General features: G+C 40.0%; 1 protein-coding gene across 3 annotated transcripts; it reads right to left on the minus strand.

Moving 5' to 3' along the window:
• Positions 1-332: 332 nt before the first annotated feature.
• On the minus strand, positions 333-14,591 carry pias2 (protein inhibitor of activated STAT, 2). Of its 3 annotated transcripts, XM_072388572.1 has the most exons (15): positions 14,506-14,526; positions 13,833-13,932; positions 12,692-12,870; positions 11,701-11,788; positions 11,567-11,617; positions 10,645-10,735; positions 10,421-10,555; positions 10,192-10,297; positions 9,767-9,840; positions 9,412-9,572; positions 3,408-3,541; positions 2,868-3,060; positions 1,540-1,676; positions 1,418-1,455; positions 333-743 (listed from the first exon to the last, which is right to left on the minus strand). In XM_072388572.1, exons 3-15 carry the CDS (start codon positions 12,801-12,803, stop codon positions 522-524), a joined length of 1,542 nt encoding a protein of 513 aa, XP_072244673.1. In that variant the 5' UTR covers positions 12,804-12,870; positions 13,833-13,932; positions 14,506-14,526; the 3' UTR covers positions 333-521. The 3 variants fall into 3 exon arrangements, with proteins under 3 accessions (XP_072244673.1, XP_072244674.1, XP_072244672.1); XM_072388573.1 differs by lacking the exon at positions 13,833-13,932 and having other exon boundaries at positions 10,192-10,264; positions 14,506-14,591; XM_072388571.1 differs by lacking the exon at positions 13,833-13,932 and having other exon boundaries at positions 14,506-14,591.
• Between the last annotated feature and the right edge of the window lie 44 nt (positions 14,592-14,635).

A 14,635-nucleotide genomic window follows, 5' to 3' on the forward strand; every position in this document is an offset into this window, starting at 1 on the left:
TTTCATATAAATAAAATCCACAAAGCCACTTAATTACCTGCTGGTACCTGTGGTCCTGAAGCTGCATCCTTCACAGTGTTTCTTTTAAAAAATCTTGTTTCGCATTGCACTCGTTTCCTGTTTTTGCTCTTCCAGACATAGTGAAGGCACAAGCTGGCCTATCTGAGCCTGTCTCTGTTGGAGGTTTCTTTGAACACGGCATTGCACCGTTCACAGGGATTTTTTTAAAACTTTCTCTAGAATACTGGAAGTCTGGACCTCACTACAGATAGGCACTTTGTTCCTCTGAGTTCTCCTGTGATCATCTGGCCATTAATCACTGTACCACAGTGTATAGAAAGAAAAAACATTTTGCATTTTAATAGTACAAGAGGGAAAAAAAGCATGCCTGGATACAATTTTAACATAGTGAGAATGTCCCATTCAAAACATTAAACATTTTGGATGATCTTGTGGAAAGTCAACATGGCACACAACAAAGCCTTGGATAACAGGCATGAGGAGGTCCAGTGAGCTGTGGCTCAGTCTAGTGAAATGATATCAGATATGCTGCTGTCCGTGCCTCCTGCTGCACTCGCCCCTCCTGTTATGACCCGGGTCTCGTGGATGGAGCTGGCAGCATGGCTGTTGGTATCATAATGGCTGCTGGAGGAAGAAGACACCAGAGCTGCACTGGTGCTGGCTGCAGCATTGCTTTGCATGCTGCCTGCCAGGCTGTCCAAAAACATCTGGGGCCTGTAATGCTGATCAGGAAAAACAAAATCGAGCAGCATCAGTATGACTGCTTCCATACTGAGAATAGTTAGTATAATCGTCAAACAATTTCTCTTGTCCTATTATTCTCTGCAACATTTTGTATTCGTTTAGAACACTTTTTTATCACATTTTTACAGTTGACACAGAATGGGGCACATTTTTCAACATCTGAAACAACACAAAGCTGAAAAATGTCTTGGTTTGAGTGATATTTCCAGTGTCACTTCTGCATCCTAACAGTTGTTTACACCAGCACAGAACAACGGCAATACTTTCAGCAGTGTGTTCACGAACCGCCACACCATGTGGCGATGTGGACTGTGATATGGTGATCCAGCCTGTAACTGTTTGAGCCAGAGGTGGCACAGTTCTGAGGGACTTTTAGCTTTTGCTCTCTTGTCAGGAAAGCTTCTCATTCTCCAAATTGAGAGCACACTGACTGCTGTCTGCTGCAGGTGAGACACCGACTACTCAAAAGAATTACATACAATTCAATTTCACAATTAAACTAATTAAAAACACTTTAGACAGTCCAATGTTTCTACATCCTGCTGCCTATACACAATTGGGAGTAAATTGAACAAGCAGGATAAAGCTGTAGTGACAAAGTAGCAGCAGAAGACTTCAAATCCTGAATGGTGGGTAACCAAGCTGACCTTACCTGCGGATCTGCTTGAATTAATGAAAATAAATCCAGACCTGTAGGCAAGAGACAGAAATAGTTATGACTACCAGTGCCAGCATGTGCATCGAGCTTCCAGAGATTACATCAAACCAACTCACTCTGCATGTCTGTGGGGATGGTTGCCAGGGTTGATGGATGGAAAGGGACTGCATAGTCAGCAAGTGTTGAGGTCAGATATGACTGCTCCAGGGCCTGGACGTTTGGCACGTGCAAAGTGGGTTGGTACGTTAACAATCTGACAGAAAACAGCAAACTTGTCACATACTTGGTGGAGACAAATATTTCAAAGCTCTAATTAGAGGTGTGCGCTCCACTTCTTATCCATTCCAGACAAAGCTATGCTAATCAGAACTCAAGCTTAAACTACTTTGTCTATTCAGCATTATTGCTGTGACAGAACATAAATTCTGTGGGAGCTGGTAGTTTTGCTGGGTTAGGGTTAGCAGATACTGCAGGTCCAACCGTGACAGTAGGTCCGGTACCTGGCTGAGTGACAAAAAAGATTAAAGCAGGGCTTTACTCTACAAACACAAAGCTAGGTCTGTCTGTCAGAAAGAATAAGAGCAGAGCTAAAGTTAGAGGGCTGATTCAGTCAGTTAGACTGAAGACTGAAGGAACACATCTGGAATGAGATCCTGCAGAAGTTTGACTTGGTATTAGTGGTAATGGTCAGAAATCCAGCAAGACCAGAACAATGGAAAGAGTCCCATGTATGGCTCCAGTTTAAACTCTATAAAATAATGACAGTATATGACCATTAATTGTTGATTTTCTAGCCTCAGCTGAACTATAAAGTTAAAGACATTGTTAAGTCAATTTCAAATGCTGTAAGACATTTGACCTCAAGGGTAATAGGAATTCAAATTAAAGAGGACCCAAAGCTATGGATTCTGGGGGACATGCAGTCTTCGGGAAAAATCTAGGGCCCCTTTGTAGACATCCTTTCTTTCTGGAAAAAACACATTGTACTTCGCTGGTTTGAATGGTGCAAGGCTGGATAGATTTCTACTTGTAAATCTGCTACTTTTTAACATCTGTTATGATGCTTCACCATGCTAACACAACCAGAACGGACTAACTCGTAGATCCTATCAAACTTTCTTTGAATTTCTCCTCACATTTTTGAGTGTGTCGCTGCATCAAATTTGTTTCCATTTTCTTTCTTACAATGAAGTTGGTCAGCAAATACACAGAAAATCATTTATTTGGACCTCTGTCTGTTAAATAAAGGTTCACACTAATTACATACTTAAATGATCTTTTCAGAAAACTTGCAAATATTTCTAGAAATGGGGCCGACAGAAAATACTGACAGAAACTTTAGAAAGGGCATATAAATGTGGCTAATAAAGAAAAGTTAGACTCAACGTCAGCTTTGATTTAGAAACAATGTTGTTGCAAACAGTTAAAAAACAGATCTACTCACCCCTTTGCATGTATCTCCTCATTCTTAGACATGTAAATGCACTGTTTCTTCAGTGGAGGGTTTGCATCCCTCTCATCATCAGAGGAGGAAGAGGAGGAGCTTTCCAGGGTCAAATCAATCACATCTGCCTTCTTGGTCAAATTGGTCTCTGTAGAGTGGGAAACCACTGACAGATGACGCAAAGAAGCTAGTGCTGAAAGAAAAAGATAAATGGTGAAGGTCAGATTTGTAAACTCTGACATCCCTTTCACATTTGTAACCACATGGACAACTACCTGTAGGAAGGAAATTACACATATGCCCCCATGTGGGCAGTTGCCCTTTCAAGCTCGGGTCCTCTACCAGAGGCCTGGGAGCTTGAGGGTTCTGCACAGTATCTTAGCTATTCCTAGAACTGCTTTCTTACGGACAGAAATGTCTGATGTTGTTATTTATATACACATACATACACACACACATTTTATAAACATGTGAGTGTAATTATAGACATATATCTCAGTTAAGTTGAAATTTGCCAAATTGTCATGATGATGTACTTACGCTCAATTTTTGTGATCGACTGTGAGGGCACCTTGACCGCCTCTTTCTTCGGTCTCATTGGGCACCAGGTTCCATCCTCCTGGAACTTTATTTCATCCACATCTGAGCAGTCATTTAGGATCTCCAAGAATAAACTGAGCAAAGAGTGAAACACTGGTCTGGGTTGTGTGGTGGCCATAGTATTTCATTACCACATGGCTAATGAGCAAATCCATACATACAGGCAACAAAGAAGCTATTTCTCAATAGCTGTACCTTTAACTACATGTCATCCTCATTTAAGTTCTCTGAAATAATACACACACAGCATATACAGTCGTGTGATAAATCAATCTTCAAATTCTGAAGTTCTACAAATCAGGGCAGAAGAAAATAAAAATTAATCAATTAAAATCCCTTGGTCTGTGCCAAAGGGGTGTGCAACAAAGCAAGTATAGCACAGCCAAGTTGACTTTGTGTTGCCTGCCTGACAAAACCTAAACCTACAGTCAGATGCAACTGGTGCTATGATTCTGGTTTTGACCTTTCTCTGTTAACTCAGGCATTCCTCTTTGGGCTCGGTGCGCACACATAAAATGGGCATCATTTGGTGCTTCTTCCACACAAAATACACATCAACACACACCTTGTGAACAGAGAGGTGTCAAGAATGTAAAAATCATTACAATGAAAAGCACAGTTGCTACAATTAAGACAAGAGAGGAATACAACCTGAAAATCAATTGTGGTCCAAATTTTTATATTAATACAGGCGAAGCTGAACATAAAACTCTAAAACCTTTAACTTTTTTTTTTTTTTTTTACAAAGATTTGTTTTTATTAACAAAAGCTCTTACAGGATGTTTATGGTGAATAGCAAGCATCTACAGTTTGTTATATTGAAAATCATATTTTACAAAACGAAAATACACAATTGTATAACCTTACAGACACACCGTACAAGGATGATGGTTTTTTTAAACATCAGAAGGTAAAACAAAGAAAAAACAAAACAAGACAAAACAAAAAAATATTACACAAACTTTTCCCATCCCCCTCCTCCCTCATATGGGTCTCAATTCCCTTTCATTTATATACCTATACAGTCTATATACAGTTCATACATACACCCATCAGTACAAAATTATATATATAAATCAGTACAGTCCTCACAACAGAAACATCAATGAGGAAGTGATACAAGAAGAACCTGCAGGGGGCTAATTTGAAGTTGGTCCAGGAAGGCTCACACCACCACAGTTAGCCAAGTTCAGAGAAGGCAGGATATCTATAAAGGGGCCCTAGATTTTTCCGAAGACTGCATGTCCCCCAGAATCCATAGCTTTGGGTCCTCTTTAATTTGAATTCCTATTACCCTTGAGGTCAAATGTCTTACAGCATTTGAAATTGACTTAACAATGGTTAATTCAATGGTACGTTTCCAACGCTCGCATGTGTAGAACATGTGCCCCATCTTCTACACATGCTCTGGAGTTGCCCAATGATGCCCAATGCCCTCTGACATCTGGAGGAAATGTTGCTGTCAATTTTATGTAACCTGTAAGGGGTGTAGTATGTTCTATGGAATATATTAAATTGAATTTGCCTGTGTTTTGGGAAGGTTAGTACAGTCTGTGCCTGTTCCAATAGATGATGCCAATCTGCCTCCTCATAACACAGCCTAGGTATGTTTCCCATTTCTTTTTTGTAGATGTTTCATGACAAACAGGTAACTTTCCATTGATGATACCATATATTGAAGATATTATTCCTTTTGTTGATCTTCATAATTTGTTACATAGGTGGGTTTCAAGGGGAGTTTCTTTTGGGATATCTAGGAATGTTTCTTTAGATTTCTCCTTAACCCAGTCTCTAATTTTTAATAATTTGATGAAACTATCTTTGGGAAGGTTGAATTTTTTTCCAAAAAAGAGCTAGCAAATGTATCATTAATGTATAAATCAGCAACTGTTTGGATTTCTCTATTCCTTCATCCCCGTAACACTGAATCAGCTTTGTGGTGTGAGAGGTTGGGATTACCCCACAACGGTGCCCATCTCAGAAAATGTGTCCAGGAGTGAGTGAGATTCTTGCCAAGCAGCAAATGTGTTCAGTATTATTGAATTGTTTGTAAGTGTGACTAAACATTTTTTTGTACCTATGAATGGAATATCCTTTAAAAGCGTGGATTTCATCTCATGTTTCGCCACACGTCAAATATGCCTATATCTTTCATACCCAAATATTTGAAACCAATGTTGTACCATTTCAATCGGTCAGTGAGCACTCTAATACTGTTGTCCTGTATATTTAGTGGTAGAATCTCACATTTAGTGTAGTTTAATTTATACCCTGAAACTGCACTATATTCTCAGAGGCAATTCAATAGACTGATGTGTGTGGCTCGGTTATATATGATAGGAGATCATCTGCATACAGAGAAGGTTTATGTTCATTTGTACCAAATTTCTCCGTTTTTATCCTTCAACTGAATTTAATTTAAAGTTCAGGTGTTTATCAATGAGCAGGGCGACACCTCTTGCTTTTGAGGAGTAGGAAGAGTAGAAAACATTACCCACCCAGTCTCTATGCAATTTTAAATGTTCTGTGTGAGTTAGGTGGTTCTCCTGGATAAAGGCAATATCTACATTCTGTCTCTTTAAATATGTTAACATTTTCTTCCTCTTAATTGGCAAGTTGACCCCTCTTATATTCCAAGATATACATGTTAATTTACCCATAATATAAGTTCTTTGTATCAATGTCTCAGAAGGATAAGTATCATAGTGTTCAGCTCTAAGGATGTCTGATTGTAATCCTGCACTGAGTTTAAAGGTGCTAAAATAATGAACATGGGTGTAATGCTAAAACTAAACCCAGTCATAAGAATACTCTGGACATATGTGTAAGTAAGAGTTAGAATTTTAGTGAGAGACCATACATAACCCCAAAACATTAAAGTAAAAACCTGCCTAACAAAACCCCTGAAGCAAAACCACATTAAGTAGGTAACTCTCCTAAACAACAGTGGTGCCTCCAGCAACTGCTGAAAATTAGAAGTGGCCACTCACAACAGTCTGTACATGGCAAAGTTTTAAATTTTACGATATTAGAAATAAGGCCGATATGTAAGGGAAAGAGAAGTTGGTTAAGTAAAGTGTGACCCCCTTCTACCACTTGAGTGTAAACCATAACATCACGCTCATGAACCTGCGCACACGTTCTACAGTGTTATATATCTGAATGTACAGCCATATTGAATAGTGAACAATTGACCATGTCTCAGTAGACAGGTGCTGGTTTATCATCAGCCGTAAACATAACAGGATTAGGCTACTGTGCTTGAATCACAACCCTTCTCATCAGTGTCTATAACGGTGGACTGTGTACTGCAGTCACCTTGGTCAGCTTTAGGTTACCCACTTAGGAGTTCTTTCAAAAATCGTTGCGCTTCGGCTGCAGTGGAAGAAAACTTGACAGATCCCAGATGCTTGATGCGAAGCTGGGCTGGGTAGATCAAGGTATTCCACCTCCTTCTCTTCATGTCACGGAACTCGTTTCTCCAACGCTGTAGTCTGGATGGAGCGATATCGTTTTGTTCTCGTATGTCATATCTCCTTTACTTCTTGCCAGTCGAAGGACTTTCTCTTTATCTCTGAAGTTCAGGAACTTGGCAATGAGGAGCCGTGGTCTGTCTGACTTCTTTCCGATGTGGTGCGCTCTTTCCAGGGTAACAGGTGAGGTGAAGTTATCATTACCCAGGATTTGCGTTATAAACTTTTCCAAATATCCTACGGTATCACGACCTTCTGCATGTTCTGGTACATTTAATATCCCAATGTTAGACATCCTACTGCGGTTTTCTAGGTTGTCAGTTTCATCTTTGCGGTGCATTATCAGTTTCTCCATTTTGTCAACATGGTTGCGCGTATCTTTGATAACGTCTTTGTTTGCACTCACTCGTGTCTGTATCTCCTCGACCTGTTCGTACAGCGTGGAGAGCGATTTTCGTTAATGTTGTTTGTATGTCAGCAGTTTTCTTGTCAATATGTTTTGTGAGGTCCCCTTTAGTTTCTTGAATAGCATCGAGAAAATTGCTGAAGGATGTTTCCATTTCTCCGTCCATGTTTCTTGTGATTACAGCGTGCAAGTGCCGTGAAATTTGACTTGCCATACAAAAGTGTTCTTAATGGCTTCGCCTCTTGCATACAAATCAAAGTTATGAGAAATTAAATCAGGATAAAGGTAGATGTTAGGTACCACCACTAAGAGCTCACGAATACACGCCTGCACTCCTCTGCTGCATCCAGCCCTCTGAAACCTTTAACTTGATTAGAAGTGCATTTAGTTCTGACAATGATCCATAAGAACTGTGATATCAGGTGAACTGAGAAATTCTTTCAAAAGTCAAAACACTTCAAAAGTATGTAACGAAGGAACATACAGGACCAGGACACCTTCAGGTTCACATATTCTAGATGTATTATCTTGCACAAAGTTGTCAATAAAAGCATAGATAACAAAAAAAGATGAAGCTTTTCAGCAGTACCTGTCATGATGAAGCAATCAAATCTGCACATTAGGAGGTGCGGTTCATCACTGTGATAGTAGGACAGAAATGTCTTCCAAAATAAAGCTGCCTGTTCTGCTGGAAAATGGGATTTATCATGAAAATACAGACGGCTGAGAGCAGCACTGACCGCTGCCACTACAACAGCATAGACGTTGGAACTAGGGGTGCGCCATCCAGGATGTTGTATCCATCCTGCAAACCTTGCAGCCCCAAACCTGCTCCATGCTGTAAGTGGTGGAGAAGCTCATTAAGCGCTGTCTGGCCCTGCCCATATCTGATGCGGCATCCGAGCGCTCTTTCTCAGCCTTGCGCAGGCTGAAAACCTGGCTGTGCAACACCATGACGCTGGGGAGACTAACACATTTGGCCTTTATGAACGCTCACAGTGACCTTATGGATAAAAGCCATGTTTCGACCCTGCTTAAAATTTTCATCAGCAGGTCAACTGAGAGAAGGTCCATTTTTGGAAATGCATGAAATCCCTGAGTCATAAGCACAGACTTTTCTTTTTTTTCATTTGTGGTGTATTTTATCTGCTATCTGCTGTGTGTTAAGTATCGCACTGAATAAACGACACATTCAAGGATACAAATAATGCTGTTATGTTCCTGAAATGGCTTGATTCAGTTATCAAAGTTTCAACAATAAAGATGCCGTGTTCATCCATTCTAGTTCTCTTGTAACTGCATGCTATTATAAAATAACTTCAAATCAAATCCTTAATCATTGATAAGTGTGCATGCTTTCCCCGCCCCTCCAAACAACCCCCACCCCCCTTCCCCCAACCCCACCCCCACTAGTTCCGACGTCAATGAACAACAGTGGCATATCATTGGCCACTTTTTAGTCTGAATTAGTGTTTCACTGTAGATTAAACACTTCTGTAGTGTCACACTATCAGGCTCAGCAGGTTTGGAGACTTAAAATAATTCTTAACATCAGTTTGTTACAATATCAGACATCAACTTTTAATACGTCTTCCTGATGACATGTACATGTTGTCACAGTGTGATGTTGCTGTCTGGGAAATTATGAGGACAAGAATTTGTGAAAGCATAGAGCTTTTTACAGACCACTTAACCTGAAACTCCAAACAGGAACTGTTCTGGAGCAGGTCGTGTGTTTAGCATCTGTGTCCATGGTGATCCAAGGGTCAGTGGGAGATATATTCTCAAAGAAATCAGATGACACTAGCCCAAATAAAGTGGAATCAACTACAGTACCATATCTTAGGATGAGCCTTAAACATTTCCAATAAAATTATAAAAACTATTTAAGAGTCGCTCAACAACATAAAGAGAAACTCTGTCTACTGTGAGAAACACCACAAAGGTATTCACTACATGTATTCCCATAGGAGATAATATGCAATCTACTAAAATCTTAATGAGCAAGTGTTTCATCAGCACTGTGTGTTGGGTCATGTGGAGTAGCTGAATGGATTCAACTAACCCATCAATGATGAGGTTCTCATATGCAGCTTTCTTGTCACACACAGGACAGATCCAGGAGGGTTTCTTCTCATTCATCTGCAGATAGAGGGCAGCGTCAAAGCACTGCAGATGTGAGCATGTCACTGCCCTGCATGGCACCGTCAGCCGCATCTTCCCCAGCTTAAAGACAGTACAAACCTCAAGTCAGTCTAAACTCCTCGCACAATGCTGAATTCAAACTAATTCAGAAAGTAAGACTTCGACATGGCAAGCTAACAGACACGTGGAAACGCCATGTCACCTGATCAACAAACAACAGCTTTGAGGTTTGATGCGGACAGAATATTTTAAATGTGCACAGATGCTTGATTTACCGGGCACATGAGTGACACTCGAAGACTTGTTGTGGCTATTTCACTGTCTGGGTCTGCTGTCAACTTCTCTTTTACTGGAACACAGTTAAATCATAAAAATACATTCAAAATCACAAAACTTTTACCAGGACAAAACTGATTTTGTGTCTTAATACATGTGCAGCTGGGTTTCTAACTGGCTTAAGAAAATCAAGAAGCATGCTACTGGATCACTGTCACTTCAATTGGTTTTAAATTCTACACCAGGACATGTAAACATATAGTTTGGCTCACTGTATAAACTGATTTTTTAGAGTAAGCTGCCCACCTGTGTGCATGTAAACCAACCAGTGCATGGTAAAGGTACATGAAGATCTGAAGTGTTACTACATCAAGTAGAAACTACTGTGGTGTCATGCAGCACAAAAGGTTCAAGAGAAATATACTTAGTGCTCTGGAGTGGTCTGGGTTTCTGATGCCCTTCATCCTCAGCCTCTGCAGGAGCAGTGGTGATGTCAGCTGCCTCACCAGGTACACAGACATAGAATAGGTCTGAAAAGCAACCATGGTCAAACCCTCCATAGAAAAGTCCTCATCCCAACCCCAAAATAAGATGTACGCCTCAAGGGTGTGACAAAAGGAAGGAAACTAAAACATAGGCTTTTTTTCCCTCACCTTTCCAATTTCAGGTGCCCATGTGACTGATATCTGGTTTGGTACAGCAGATGAGAGTCTGACAAGGGAGGTAATGTTTAGTGGTCTACCAGGTCTCTTCTGTTCCACACCATTTTTTGGTGGTGGTGCATAACCCTACAGGAATGAAATGCTCAGTTAGTGTTTTTCTGACTAAATACTTGAATTGCTTTATTTGGCTGTTCTGGTGGAAAACAAGCACTTACAGGTAAAGGGAAAAGTTTCCCATTAACTTTTATACAAAGACTGTTGGGGTAGTTATCCTCTTGAGGGCAACTCGTTTCTGACAAGCAGAACCTTCAAACACAAAGACACATTTAAGAACCTGAATTTGCAGCAGTGTACAAAAGATTAAGAAAATCATCTGTCTTACATATTATTACATATCCTCAGGTGGCTATGTTGCGCATATGTTGCTTTTTAGGATTCTTAAACCTTTTCTATGTAAGTATTGACATTTTTGTGAGATATGTGTATGTCATAAAAGAAAGTGTTTTCCACATGAAAATACCATGTATTCACAGGATATCTATTTTGTGTTACATTTAAACTGATATTTGCTATTTTAGTTTGTATTATTCAGAGTTGTTAGTGTGTTTTTCAGATACTTCCTGTGAACACAGTACTGACCTGATCACACTTATCTGATCTGGAATGGGTAAAATAAAGGTCACAACTCTGAATGTTAAACAAGTCATAACAGGGAATGGTGCCATGTCATTTCCACACCACTTTTATTTTTCTTGGTCTTTATTTCTTTTGCTCGTCTTCAATAGCTGTTACTTTTCAAATATATGTATTGTGTTTAGTACAGCGTTTGTTATTTCTCAAGATTTTGCTATTACTATTTTACTATATTGCTTTTGCCTTTTCTCAATTGCATTTGCAACTGGCAATACAAAGCTGATGCTAAAGTAATAACAAAAGCAACTGAGTAAAAGCAAATGCAAAGCTACAGTGAAAGCAATGTGGGGAAAAAATCATTATACTCCATGACTATTAAAAGGTATTTCCACATTTATTCTTTAATTTTCCTTGACGTTTTTGTTCGTCCATTTTCTGCTGTTTGAAAGCAGGATGTGAGAATCCTGTTTTTTTTCCAAGTTGAAAGATTTTGAAAATCCTCACCTCAGTTGAATTTGGACCATATAGTCCCTTCTGCCACCTGGAAGAAAGTCTCTGTAAACGAACAGATCACAACAAACTTTAATGGGCATGCTTCCATCAGTGGCTGAAAAACACTTAACAACAAACAGGCCTACCGGGATATGCATACTTCTCGAACTTGCTGTGGTGTCAAGGCAAAGATAAAATATTTTTCTTGGTGGTACCTCTGTGCAGTACTCGCTCCTAAAAACACAAATGGCTGGTAGTTATAATGTGACCCATACGATGGAACAAGATTTACACGCACACACATTCACAAAATGAAAGAGAGTATGAACCATGGCTTGGGCGTCTTTATTAGTGCACACATATGATTGGAGGATTAGCTGCTAAACTCCAAGACAGATTGGACAGCATGTTGCTGATATTTGCAGTCTCACACAGACTGTGTACGTGTGAAACACCCTGAGGAGAAACTCTTGTTGCCTGGGGAATTTTTGGAGTTTCATGTTGTGGGAAAACATTCCCATTTTTTATCCCAAGCTAACTTCTTTGAATTGATTGCATTGCTGGACTCCTTCTTTTCATGCTCTATTGTAGTGCTCTTCCTTAACACTCTGCCCTTGCACTCAAAAAGTCCATGCTTGTGTGGAAATCTGTTCTGCTTCATGTGAAACTGTGTTTCTGCTCTCAGGCTGACTGCTGTTCTCCACTCACTCTCCTTCACTCAGGCTTCTTCAGTGCTCTTGTGAAACTTCCGCTTTGGAATATTCTCTTTTCACTCTCAGAATGCTGTAAAAACAACCCTTTCAAAATCTCCCCACCCAACTTAATGCTAAATATGATGCTGAGCAATCACATAACTATACAGAGTTCTCCCTTCAAAAAATGTTAGACAAACATTTGTGTAAGCTGTCAATTATAGCTCTCAGAAAGTAAGCAAGCTGGTATGATGAAGTCAGACTTAAAATAATAAAATTTGAATCAGCCAAGAAAATCAGATTGTACGCATCTGTGTTAATCCTGTCAATCATCGCAGACATCATGTTTGGACTATATTAATTAATTCAGTAATTTGGCGCTATATAAATAAAACTGAATTAAACTGAATCATCCTTGCAAAGAAAAAAAAAAAACATGACAGACCTAGACTTGAAGGCTTGATGAGAACGTCCAGCACATCATAGAAAGGCAGGGCTTTCATCTGTACATCAGGGTGTACGGGAGGGATGAATGGGGCTGGCTGCTGGAGGTTCATGCTGGTTTCTGAGTGGAGTCAGACAGCTGTTTCATACGTCAGGATGGCAGTGTTACAGGGCTGACTCCTGCAGACAGAGGTATCCACTATGGTAACCCATCAATCCCACAAATTACACCATCTATTCATTTACCAGTATACTGCACAAGGATGTAGAACATTTAAAACATAGTTCATCCAGTCATAAAGTCCTCAAAATGATCAACAACATGACAGTGGTGGGGGGCTGAAGCTTCTTCCTATGGGATGATGACCTGATGGTGAAGACCAAGTAAACACTTGTGGGTGCATTTGGTTCAAATCACCAGAAACAAGTTGCTAGATTACAGCAGTTAGTTCATTAAATAACAATGTAATTTCTTTATCATGTGACTGCTGGTTACCTCATGTAGTGAGGCAATGTAAACAGCAGCAACAAACATCAGCAAGCTAGATATCCACTGCCGGTGGACTGGCAAGACTGCTGTACGTTGCTACACACACTGCAACACCTTCTTTCATCTACATGAAGCACTGAAGTTTGGTTTCTGAACTGAGAATGTCAACACATATCATAAGTGTTATATTTGATGTGATTAATGTGAGTTACCAACCGACCAGTTCCCATTCATCCAAATGAGGCGTATTAAGTATTATTTCTGAGCACACCTGTCTGCAAAGCAGAGCATATATTTCTTTAATCTGAACCCAATTAATCATTTCAAATACTGAGGGCCTAATGGAAGCATGCATTGTTTTAAGGACACACAGCATGTGCTGTTGGTGCTGTGCTCCTCCTCTTTAGTAAACACTTCGAAGCAGCATGTGTCACTAAGATGTATGGAATATCAGCTTCACAACAGCATGGACTGAATGTGGGCCTGACTGGAGTTAACCTGCTTCGTCCTGCTCCCTCTTGTGTTCAAACAATGGAGACTGTTGACGTAGTCACACAGAAGTACATATTGCGCACATTTAACATTAACTAAGTTCTTCAAAGCACTTTACAATGCATTTCTTCTTCACACACACACACACAGTGCTTCTTACTGTAAAGAAAACTTCTGGGTGCATGCATCTGTCCCACAGACCACTGTACAGCTACAGCACAAGTACAGCTGTGAATGTACGGATGTTGGCTGCACGATCACTGATGAGAGTGTGTGAGTGAGAGAGAGAGAGAGAGAGAGAGAGAGAGAGAGAGAGAGAGAAAGAGAGAGAGAGAGAGAGAGTGAGTGAGTGGAAGCAGACACAACGGGAAGCTCCTGGGTTAGAGAACACAAATCAATCGGGCTGTGTAATTTTCTTTCAGTCATCTTGATTCATCATAAAAACAGCCTTCTAACTTTTTCTGAACAGCTGTATTCTGTTGATGTTAGTAAACGTCTAAACAATAATATTAAATCTATTTTCTTCTAAATATAATTGTTTTTAGATTACTTCGCAGGCTTATATGCACCGATACTTAAGAGAGTATCAGGCTTACAGTGACTTTTAAGTGAGTTTATTATATAACGGTACAATTTACCAAATTTGCGCATGAAAAATAAGTGTTAGCATAAAGCTACATGTTGAGCCCTCTACGATCTGATGTAGTAAAGCACATTCCTGCCCTTTCAGCACAGTCCGTCTGGTATCGGCTATTCTATTCGTTTAAATCTGTCGTTACATGCTCTAATTTAGCCTGGAATCAATCTCAATCAATTTTTTTCTTTTCGTCTACCTGAAACTCCCCATTATCCACCATCTTGTTGTTCCGGCTGTGAAACACCGCCCAGCGTGACAACTTCCGGGTGGTTTCTTCTTCTTCTTTTCTGAGCCTTTAAACATCCTAAAAGTTGCATTACTGTCAT

The sequence above is a fragment of the Leuresthes tenuis genome, unplaced genomic scaffold (genome assembly GCF_036924035.1).
Source record: "Leuresthes tenuis unplaced genomic scaffold, fLeuTen1.0.hap1 SCAF_6, whole genome shotgun sequence".
NCBI classification, from domain to species: Eukaryota; Metazoa; Chordata; class Actinopteri; order Atheriniformes; family Atherinopsidae; genus Leuresthes; species Leuresthes tenuis.